The sequence below is a fragment of the Penaeus vannamei genome, chromosome 26 (genome assembly GCF_042767895.1).
Source record: "Penaeus vannamei isolate JL-2024 chromosome 26, ASM4276789v1, whole genome shotgun sequence".
Classification (NCBI taxonomy): Eukaryota; Metazoa; Arthropoda; class Malacostraca; order Decapoda; family Penaeidae; genus Penaeus; species Penaeus vannamei.
Window position 1 is genome coordinate 20,027,486 of NC_091574.1, and position 12,500 is coordinate 20,039,985.

At 46.1% G+C, this 12,500-nt stretch overlaps 1 protein-coding gene across 1 annotated transcript in view; it reads left to right on the top strand.

Annotated features, from left to right (window-relative positions):
* Positions 1 to 12,475, top strand: part of LOC113817757 (ADAMTS-like protein 4) — a 91,447-nt gene extending 78,972 nt beyond the window's left edge. The window contains exons 5-11 of the mRNA XM_070140105.1: positions 587 to 710; positions 2,691 to 2,904; positions 3,252 to 3,425; positions 9,231 to 9,398; positions 9,934 to 10,113; positions 10,461 to 10,620; positions 11,416 to 12,475. Of these exons, the coding sequence (XP_069996206.1) occupies positions 587 to 710; positions 2,691 to 2,904; positions 3,252 to 3,425; positions 9,231 to 9,398; positions 9,934 to 10,113; positions 10,461 to 10,620; positions 11,416 to 11,525 (1,130 nt within the window). The 3' untranslated portion in view covers positions 11,526 to 12,475. The remainder of the gene's footprint in view (positions 1 to 586; positions 711 to 2,690; positions 2,905 to 3,251; positions 3,426 to 9,230; positions 9,399 to 9,933; positions 10,114 to 10,460; positions 10,621 to 11,415) is intronic.
* The last annotated feature ends 25 nt before the right edge of the window (positions 12,476 to 12,500 follow it).

Here is a 12,500-nt window from a genome sequence, read left to right on the forward strand (position 1 = left end):
GACAAGATGTGATACTATAAGTATTTGATATAAAATGACTATTAATGATGGTGTGACGAACAATTGTAACATACAGTAAATAATTTTAGATGTGATGGTGGTTTGTGATGTTATTAATCAGGATATGGTGACATAACAATTATTATTCTGTGATGAGTTGATGTGATAGTGAAAGAGAGAGATGGGGGAGGGGGAGGGAGAGAGAGAGGGGGGAGGGAGGAAGAGAAAGAGAGAGGAGCGGGAGAGGGAGAGAAAAAGTGAGTGAGGAAGGGGAGAGAGAGAGTGAGAGAGAGAGAAAGAGAGAGAGAGAGAGAGAGAGAGAGAGAGAGAGAGAGAGAGAGAGAGAGAGAGAGAGAGAGAGAGAGAGAGAGAGAGAGAGAGAGAGAGAGAGAGAGAGCAAGCGAGAGAGAGAGATAGACGAGAGACGAGAAGAGAAAGAAAGAAAAACAAGCAAAAAAAAAAAAAAAAAAGAAAATGGAAGAAAAATGCCTGGCCACTCTGCAGTGTTACCAAACGCAGTCGTAGGCCAGACCCTTCCAGAACTTTCACGTCGTAATCGCTTAGCTTATTATTTACTCACTCTCAGGACAGCAGCAGACGGTGTACATCTGCACGGGCGTGGGCGGCACCGTACTGACAGAGGACAGGTGCCAGGCGCCCAAACCACCACCGCAAACAGTTCATTGCAACCCGCGACCCTGCCCGCCCGAGTGAGTTGGCAACACTGATTTCAATTTCTATGTTATTATTATTATTTTTATCCCAATATTAATAATATATATTTTTTTTTTTTGGGGGGGTGTCATTTTACTGACTTTCATTTATTTCTGTTATCATTATTAATTAGGCTGTTATATCTATCATGGTTATTTTCATTTTATTTTCATCATTATTATTATATTATTGTTGTTATTATTGTTATTGTTATCATTATTGTTATCATTATATTCATTATAATTATTGTATTCATCATCATCATCATCATCATCATCATCATCATCATCATCATCATCATCATCATCATCATCATCATTTCTATTATCATTATCATCATCGTTATTATTTTTCATCATTATTTTCACAATTATTGTGTATTTTCCGCCTCTTGGGTGAGATTTTGGCAAAGCCAATCTGCCTGAATTAATATGGGTTGGGGTTGGGGGGGGGAGCAAGACGGACCTTGAGGGAGCAATTACATTCTTAGAGAATTACCCCCGACCCCTAGCCCCCCCCCCCCCGCTCCTACAAAAATGACACCCCTGGTTTCAAACACTTTTGTGGTATAGTATAAACTTATCTTCCTGGTATAAAAAAAAAAATACTGGCAAAGTGCAATGGTATCAAAATGTTACTGATACATGAGTATTCATGTTCGTTATCAGATCTTGTAATTCAAAAAAGAACATTTTTATTCTCAATAGATTCTAAGGTAGACTGTTTTAAAATAAATGCTAGTGGATTCCCAAAATATACATTCTCTCTCTCTCTCTCTCTCTCTCTCTCTCTCTCTCTCTCTCTCTCTCTCTCTCTCTATCTATCTATCTATCTATCTATCTATCTATCTATATCTCTATCTCTATCTATCTATCTATCTATCTATCTATCTATCTATCTATCTATCTATCTCTCTCTCTTTCTATCTATCTATTTATCTCTCTCTCTCTCTCCCTCCCTCTCTCTTTCACCGTCTGTAGCGAACACCCTTTGCGGTGGTTCGCGAGCCCACTCTGACACTCGTGGTGGGTCTGGCTGGGTTCCGAGTAAGTTTGCACCTTGAGCGCTTTGCACATATAATATAAAAGATAAAAGAAAGGATCTTCACTTTAAGAGTTTATTATAAATAGTTAAAAAAATAATAATAAATAAAAAATTAATAAATAAAAATGACACCGGGCGCGTTGCACAAAACGCTTCACAAATAGCAATCACAAAACGTAAACAAGAGGACACACATCCAGCCAGCTCCGAGGGTCAGGGTGAACTGCCGAAAATCCGCCAAAAAGGTAGGCGGAAACTTCACCCCCCCCCCTCCCCCTGAGATGTTGGCTGTTAACTGCTTGTTTATGGTTCACAGCAATCGCTTAAAATGGTGTAAGACAAGACATCAAAAAATAAATAGCAAGCATTGGTACTAGCGAGGTATAATTAAATAAAGTAAAAACAAAGTGGAACTCAGGGTCCACTACAACTCTCTCTATCTCCCCCCCCCCCCCTCTCTCTCTCTCCCTCTCTTTCTTCCTATCTCTCTCTCTCTCTCTCTCTCTCTCTCTCTCTCTCTCTCTCTCTCTCTCTCTCTCTCTCTCTCTCTCTCTCTCTCTCTCTCTCTCTCTCTCTCTCTCTCTCTCTCTCTCTCTCTCTCTCCTGTCTCTCTCTCTCTCTCTCTCTCTCTCTCTCTCTCTCTCTCTCTCTCTCTCTCTCTCTCTCTCTCTCTCTCTCTCTCTCTCCTCTCTCCTCCTCCTCCTTCCTCTTCCTCTTCCTCCCCCCCCCCTCTCTATCTCTCTCTCTATCTATCTATCTATCTATCTGTCTGTCTGTCTGTCTCTCTGTCTCTCTGTCTGTCTGTCTGTCTGTCTGTCTCTCTCTCTCTCTCTCTCTCTCTCTCTCTCTCTTCTCTCTCTCTCTTCTCTCTCTCTCTCTCTCTCTCTCTCTCTCTCTCTCTCTCCTAATCATACAATTACCTTCCTTCACAGGTGGCAGTTAGGTGAATGGTCTCAGTGCTCCGTCACCTGCGGCACTGGCATCACGACAAGAACCTGGGCATGCGTTCAGGAAGTGACACCTACCCTCATCCGAGCTGTACCCCCTGCCACCTGCCCTTCACCTAGCCTGCAAACGATGGTGCCCCTGATTCAGCCTTGTACTATGGCCCCGTGTACGCGCTGGGAAGTCACGGCGTGGAGTCAGGTAAGGAGAGGAGGAATGGTCGAGTTATCCCTTCGAAAAGTCCTGGCTGTGACCGTTTTCTGTGATCGGGTTTGTAGGATGTGAAATAGCGGTGAATTCATCAGACGATCTACAAAACATGATGTTATCTATTCTCCACATGACCACGCATTCACATACACATCTAAACACACAACCCAACGCCATCCACACAACCAACCACATACAAACCAAAAAATAAATAAATAATTAAATAAATAAATAGAAACTCAAACCCACACACACACACACGAATTTCCCACACAACATCCTTCCTCGTTTACTCCTATTTCATCTCATTATTCCCCTCTTTCTCTCCCGCTTCCTAGTGCTCCGTGGAGTGTGGCACTGGCCTCAAGTCCCGCCAGGTCACGTGTCTAGCGGAGGGCCGGAAGGTGCCAGACGACCAGTGCAACGTCCAGGAGAAGCCGCCCAAGCAGGAGCTGTGTCACGGGCACACCTGCGCCCACCACACCTGGTTCTACACGGATTGGTCGGAGGAGGTGGGTTGGGGTGGGTAGGTGGGTTGGGTTGGGGTGGGTGGGTTGGGTTGGGCGGGGTGGGTGGGTGGGTGGATGGATAGGGTGGGTGAGTCTGTGAGTGGGTAAGTGGGTGGATGGATAAGATGTGTGAGTGGGTAAGTGGGTGGATGGATAGGATGTGTGAGTGGGTAAGTGGATGGATGGGTGAGTGAGTAAGTGGGTGATTGGATGGGGTGGGTGGGTGAGTGGATGGGTTGGGTATGTTAGATTGGTGGATGGGTCAGTGGGTGGGTGGGTGGATGGGTGGGTGGATGATAGGGTGGGTGGGTGGATAGGGTGGGTGGGTGGGTTTGTGGGTGGATAGGGTGGGTGGGTGGATGGATTGGGTGTGTTAGATTGGTGGATGGGTGAGTGGGTAAGTGGGTGGATGGGGTGGGTGGGTGGATGGGGTGGGTGGGTGGATGGGTTGGGTGTGTTAGATTGGTGGATGGGTGAGTGGGTGGGTGGGTAGGGTAGGTTAGGTTGGTGGATGAATGGGTAAGTGAGTGCATATCGACAAAGCTGAAAGGATATGGGTATATATGTATATATGCATAAATCTATGTACTTTGGTCTAGGTGTGTCTGAGTGTTAGTCTGTGTATGTGAGTATCTGCTCGCTTGCATACGTGCATCTCCCTATACATATTCATCGACTGGCTTCCATTTATCCATTCACACACACCAAAATCCGACGCTTCACCCAAAGCCCAAATCCACACACACCAAAATCCGACGCTTCACCCAAAGCCCAAATCCACACTCACCAAAATCCGACGCTTCACCCAAAGCCCAAATCCACACACACCAAAATCCGACGCTTCACCCAAAGCCCAAATCCACACACACCAAAATCCGACGCTTCACCCAAAGCCCAAATCCACACACACCAAAATCCGACGCTTCACCCAAAGCCCAAATCCACACACACTAAAATCCGACGCTTCACCCAAAGCCCAAATCCACACACACCAAAACCCGACGCTTCACCCAAAGCCCAAATCCACACACACCAAAATCCGACGCTTCACCCAAAGCCCAAATCCACACTCACCAAAATCCGGCGCGTCACCCAAAGCCCAAAACCACACACACCGAAATCCGACGCCTCACCCAAAGCCCAAATCCACACTCACCAAAATCCGACGCTCCACCCAAAGCCCCAATCCACACACACCAAAATCCGACGCTTCACCCAAAGCCCAAATCCACACACACCAAAATCCGACGCTTCACCCAAAGCCCAAATCCACACACACCAAAATCCGACGCTTCACCCAAAGCCCAAATCCACACACACCAAAATCCGACGCTTCACCCAAAGCCCAAATCCACACTCACCAAAATCCGACGCTTCACCCAAAGCCCAAATCCACACACACCAAAATCCGACGCTTCACCCAAAGCCCAAATCCACACACACCAAAATCCGACGCTTCACCCAAAGCCCAAATCCACACACACCAAAATCCGACGCTTCACCCAAAGCCCAAATCCACACACACCAAAATCCGACGCTTCACCCAAAGCCCAAAGCCACACACACCAAAATCCGACGCTTCACCCAAAGCCCAAATCCACACACACCAAAATCCGACGCTTCACGCAAAGCCCAAATCCACACACACCAAAATCCTACGCTTCACCCAAAGCCCAAATCCGCACACGCCAAAATCCGACGCTTCACCCAAAGCCCAAATCCACACACACCAAAATCCGACGCTTCACCCAAAGCCCAAATCCACACACACCAAAATCCGACGCTTCACCCAAAGCCCAAATCCACACACACCAAAATCCGACGCTTCACCCAAAGCCCAAATCCACACACACCAAAATCCGACGCTTCACCCAAAGCCCAAATCCACACACACCAAAATCCGACGCTTCACCCAAAGCCCAAATCCACACACACCAAAATCCGACGCTTCACCCAAAGCCCAAATCCACACACACCAAAATCCGACGCTTCACCCAAAGCCCAAATCCACACACACCAAAATCCGACGCTTCACCCAAAGCCCAAATCCACACACCCCAAAATCCGACGCTTCACCCAAAGCCCAAATCCACACACACCAAAATCCCACGCTTCACCCAAAGCCCAAATCCACACACACCAAAATCCCACGCTTCACCCAAAGCCCAAATCCACACACACCAAAATCCGACGCTTCACCCAAAGCCCAAATCCACACACACCAAAACCCGACGCTTCACCCAAAGCCCAAATCCACACACACCAAAATCCGACGCTTCACCCAAAGCCCAAATCCACACACACCAAAATCCGACGCTTCACCCAAAGCCCAAATCCACACACACCAAAATCCGACGCTTCACCCAAAGCCCAAATCCACACACACCAAAATCCGACGCTTCACCCAAAGCCCAAATCCACACACACCAAAATCCGACGCTTCACCCAAAGCCCAAATCCACACACACCAAAATCCGACGCTTCACCCAAAGCCCAAATCCACACACACCAAAATCCGACGCTTCACCCAAAGCCCAAATCCACACACACCAAAATCCGACGCTTCACCCAAAGCCCAAATCCACACACACCAAAATCCGACGCTTCACCCAAAGCCCAAATCCACACACACCAAAATCCGACGCTTCACCCAAAGCCCAAATCCACACACACCAAAATCCGACGCTTCACCCAAAGCCCAAATCCACACACACCAAAATCCGACGCTTCACCCAAAGCCCAAATCCACACACACCAAAATCCGACGCTTCACCCAAAGCCCAAATCCACACACACCAAAACCCGACGCTTCACCCAAAGCCCAAATCCACACACACCAAAATCCGACGCTTCACCCAAAGCCCAAATCCACACACACCAAAATCCGACGCTTCACCGAAAGCCCAAATCCACACACACCAAAATCCGACGCCTCACCCAAACCCCAAATCCACACACACCAAAACCCGACGCTGCACCCAAAGCCCAAATCCACACACACCAAAATCCGACGCTTCACCCAAAGCCCAAATCCACACACACCAAAATCCGACGCTTCACCCAAAGCCCAAATCCACACACACTAAAATCCGACGCTTCACCCAAAGCCCAAATCCACACACACCAAAATCCGACGCTTCACCCAAAGCCCAAATCCACACACACCAAAATCCGACGCTTCACCCAAAGCCCAAATCCACACACACCAAAATCCGACGCTTCACCCAAAGCCCAAATCCACACACACCAAAATCCGACGCTTCACCCAAAGACCAAATCCACACACACCAAAATCCGACGCTTCACCCAAAGCCCAAATCCACACACACCAAAACCCGACGCTTCACCCAAAGCCCAAATCCACACACACCAAAATCCGACGCTTCACCCAAAACCCAAATCCACACACACCAAAATCCGACGCTTCACCCAAAGCCCAAATCCACACACACCAAAACCCGACGCTTCACCCAAAGCCCAAATCCACACACACCAAAACCCGACGCTTCACCCAAAGCCCAAATCCACACACCCATTCCTCACCCGTTCCCCCCAGAGTGCACGAGCGCCCAAATCCACACACCCATTCCTCACCCGTTCCCCCCAGAGTGCACGGGCCCAAATCCACACACACCAAAATCCGACGCTTCACCCAAAGCCCAAATCCACACACACCAAAACCCGACGCTTCACCCAAAGCCCAAATCCACACACACCAAAACCCGACGCTTCACCCAAAGCCCAAATCCACACACACCAAAACCCGACGCTTCACCCAAAGCCCAAATCCACACACACCAAAATCCGACGCTTCACCCAAACCCCAAATCCACACACACCAAAATCCGACGCTTCACCCAAAGCCCAAATCCACACACACCAAAATCCGACGCTTCACCCAAAGCCCAAATCCACACACACCAAAATCCGACGCTTCACCCAAAGCCCAAATCCACACTCACCAAAATCCGACGCTTCACCCAAAGCCCAAATCCACACACACCAAAATCCGACGCTTCACCCAAAGCCCAAATCCACACACACCAAAACCCGACGCTTCACCCAAAGCCCAAATCCACACACACCAAAACCCGACGCTTCACCCAAAGCCCAAATCCACACACACCAAAACCCAACGCTCCACTCAAAGCCCAAGTCCACACACACCAAAACCCGACGCTTCACCCAAAGCCCACATCCACACACACCAAAACACGCCGCTACACCCAAAGCCCAAATCCACACACACCAAAACCCGACGCTTCACCCAAAGCCCAAATCCACACACACCAAAACCCGACGCTTCACCCAAAGCCCAAATCCACACACACCAAAACCCGACGCTTCACCCAAAGCCCAAATCCACACACACCAAAACCCGACGCTTCACCCAAAGCCCAAATCCACACACACCAAAATCCGACGCTTCACCCAAAGCCCAAATCCACACACACCAAAATCCGACGCTTCACCCAAAGCCCAAATCCACACACACCAAAATCCCACGCTTCACCCAAAACCCAAATCCACACACCCATTCCTCACCCGTTCCCCCCAGAGTGCACGGGCCCAAATCCACACACACCAAAATCCGACGCTTCACCCAAAGCCCAAATCCACACACACCAAAACCCGACGCTTCACCCAAAGCCCAAATCCACACACACCAAAACGCGACGCTTCACCCAAAGCCCAAATCCACACACACCAAAACCCGACGCTTCACCCAAAGCCCAAATCCACACACACCAAAACCCGACGCTGTACCCAGAGCCCAAATCCACACACACCAAAATCCGACGCTTCACCCAAAGCCCAAATCCACACACACCAAAACCCGACGCTTCACCCAAAGCCCAAATCCACACACACCAAAATCCGACGCTTCACCCAAAGCCCAAATCCACACACACCAAAATCCGACGCTTCACCCAAAGCCCAAATCCACACACACCAAAACCCGTCGCTTCACCTAAAACCCAAATCCACACACACCAAAACCCGACGCTTCACCCAAAGCCCAAATCCACACACACCAAAATCCGACGCTTCACCCAAAGCCCAAATCCACACACACCAAAATCCGACGCTTCACCCAAAGCCCAAATCCACACACACCAAAATCCGACGCTTCACCCAAAGCCCAAATCCACACACACCAAAATCCGACGCTTCACCCAAAGCCCAAATCCACACACACCAAAATCCGACGCTTCACCCAAAGCCCAAATCCACACACACCAAAATCCGACGCTTCACCCAAAGCCCAAATCCACACACACCAAAATCCCACGCTTCACCCAAAGCCCAAATCCACACACACCAAAACCCGACGCTTCACCCAAAGCCCAAATCCACACACACCAAAACCCGACGCTTCACCCAAAGCCCAAATCCACACACACCAAAACCCGACGCTTCACCCAAAGCCCAAATCCACACACACCAAAACCCGACGCTTCACCCAAAGGCCAAATCCACACACACCAAAACCCGACGCTTCACCCAAAGCCCAAATCCACACACACCAAAACCCGACGCTTCACCCAAAGCCCAAATCCACACACACCAAATCCCTACGCTTCACCCAAAGCCCAAATCCACACACACCAAATCCCGACGCTTCACCCAAAGCCCAAATCCACACACACCAAAATCCGACGCTTCACCCAAAGCCTAAAATCCACACACACCAAAATCCGACGCTTCACCCAAAGCCCAAATCCACACACCCATTCCTCACCCGTCCCCCCCACAGTGCACGGGCGCCCAAATCCACACACCCATCCCTCACCCGCTCCCCCACAGTGCACGGGCGGCTGCGAGGACGGCATCCAGACCCGCCGCGTGTGGTGCTCGCCGGGCGTCAACTCCGTGGAGGGCGAGTGCGACGAGACGCAGCGGCCGCCCGAGAGCAGGCCCTGCGCGCGCGCCGACGCCTGCGCCGCCGCCTGGTTCACGGGGCCCTGGACGCCGGTAAGGAGGGGAGGGGGAGGGGGAGGGGGAGAAGTAAGGGAAGGAGGGAGAGGAGGAGGAGGAGAGAGGGGGAGGAGGGGGTTGAGGGTGTTTGTTTATTTTATTTATTTATTTATTTTTTTTTTTAGTAATTCGTTTCTTTTTCTTTTTGTTGTTCTTGTATTTGCTTGATTGTCGTTTTCATTATTGTTTTAGCTTGTGGATTTATGTGTTTGTTTATTTGGTTCGTCATCTTTCTAACTTGTTTTTGTGTGGATTTCATTCAATTTCCTAGCTGCATACCACTTGATTTTTATTCTTGAACTTCATTCAGTATCTGTACTCGTGTGTTATTTGTATATTTCATTAGGTGACTAGTTTTCTTTCTTTTTTCCATATTTCATTTGCTACCATTTTATAAAAGTATTTGCTCGTTTAACCATTCATCTACTATCCATTCATTTTATATAATGAATAAGTAAATTGATATATAAATAAAAATCACCCTATACCCCCTTTCCACTTGGAACCGCTCAGCATTCTGAATCATCCCCAGTGTTCCAAGGAATGCGGGAACGGAACGACCACGCGAGAGGTCGTGTGCGTCGTGTTCCTCAGCGGGACCTTCAGGGCGACGCTGGACATCGAGTGCAACCCTGACTCTCGGCCGAACAGCACTCAACCTTGCAACCCTGATGTGTGTCCTCCGCATTGGTATTACACCGATTGGTCTCAGGTATGTGGGTGTTTCTCCGTCTTTTTCTTCTATTATTTTGGTTATCGTTTCTTATTTGGGTTGGGGTGTTGCAGTTTTGTAATGGGAATGTTATTGGAAACATTCCTCTACTGGATTCACGTGATAGCTGGGATTGTTTGGGTTACCCCGATCATAAATCATTTTCTATAAGTGATCTTGCATTTCGAAGAAAACGAAATTTTTATGTGTAACTAGCTTAATATACGCGATGGACACATACCTTTACTTACCCGATTTTCTCTCAACATAAAAATCAGTAAGCGTCCTCGGCACATACTACCACTCCACCCTTTTCCATTTCATTTTTTTTCCTTTTGTGACTGCAGTGTTCGCGGACGTGTGGTCGAGGAGCCAGGACAAGAGCCGTGCAGTGTCTCGACCAGGACCAGAGACCCTCCACTCGCTGCATAATTTCACAGAAGCCGCAAATCACTCGCACTTGCAACGGGCCGCCGTGTGTTGGGCCCTCGGGAACTAAGTATACAGGTAATCCGATCACTCATTTCGAGAGATTAGGAATTAGTTTAAAGATTTGCATTGATTTTTTCCTTTTACTTCTTTGTCGTCTCTTCATCAGCTTATTCTGATGCTACTTACTTTTCCCTAGTATGTCATCTTTACTCATTTGTTTGTTCCAAATTCACCATCAATAACATAATAATTATCAAGATTAATATCTGAAATGTAATCAAATTATATGAAATACATAATGAATTTTATTGAATATTTACCTGGAAAGGCAGATTTTTTAAAAATCAGGTAGGAAAAATGATTGTAACAAACAGCACAGACTAAAATGCCAAAAGTATTAAATATATGTATAAATATATATATATATATATATATATATATATATATATATATATATATATATATATATATATATATATATATATATATATATATATATATATAATATATGTATGTATATATATACACATATATATATATATCTATACATATATATATATATATATATATATATATATATATATATTTATATATATATGTATATATACATATATATATATATATATATATATATATATATATATATATATATATATATATATACACACACACACACACACACACACACACACACACACACACACACATATATATATTTATATATATATATATATATATATATATATATATATATATATATATATAATGACATTCAAAATATGCAAAATAAAACCAGGAACCCAGTACCTCAAAAATGCCTCCAAACACTCCCGCATCAAGCCTCTCAGCGCGCAATTCCCTCCCCGGCAGAACGGAACTGCGTCGACCGCTTCATGAACTGCAAGCTGGTCCAGCAGGCCCGCCTCTGCCGCTACTCCTACTACCGAACCGTCTGCTGCGCTTCCTGCTTCCTACAGTAACTCCAGAGGGCGTCTGGCACCTGCGGGACGTCCGAATTCGAGAAGAAATGCGTCGGAGGTTGACTGGACTGTCTCCCTTGTGTGTTCCGGAGTCTGCAGAGAACACTGCTGAACACCTTGATAAAAATGTTTCTTTATGATTGTTTTTATTTGCGTCATTATTATCTATATACCTTTTTTTTTTTTTCTTCTTTTTCTTTTTTTAGTGTTGTACATTCTATAATGAACATGCATTTAAATCGGGTTGATATATTGTTTTGGATTCGTGATTTTGTCAGCATATAATCTTGAGCCATGGATGAGGGACATGGGAGGGGGGAGGGGGGGATCCTGCGAAACACATGTGTCTTGTAAATAAGCCAAGAAGAACAGCTGCATAACACCTCTATCTAGCCATTCTTGAGTAATAAGTGTCATTCTTGAGTGCAGAGACAACCATGCATCTGTACTCACAAAATAGCTGTCTGTCAACCATGAAGAACACCTGTAGTGAACGTGAACTCTAACCGAACTGATTCGTATCCGGACAGCAAGATTTTTTTTTAAGAACATTTGTTTTTCTTCCTTTTTTCTGCCATTATGACTACACCACATTTTTTTAACCCTTTTTGTTCCTAACTATAAACAAGATGAAATTTATATCAAACATTGATAAGCTCTCTATATGATTTTTTTTTCTAAATTTCAATAACTCCTCTCCGTTAAAATAATCATTAAACTAATAATAACATTTTTGAAAACATTTTACTAATGGAACTTAAAACGATAGTGTTCTTGTTTACTTAAGAGATCCATTTTTTCCATAACTGTGATCTTCCTTTTTCACTATATATATTTTATTTTCTCTTTAAGTTTATGTCAACAATTTCGTGTTAAGTTGCAATAATATTGTGATGTAATGACCCAAGGTAACATGTAACAAGGTATATTAATATATGTATAACAAAGAACCTTTTTTATTGTTGTTTATCCTAC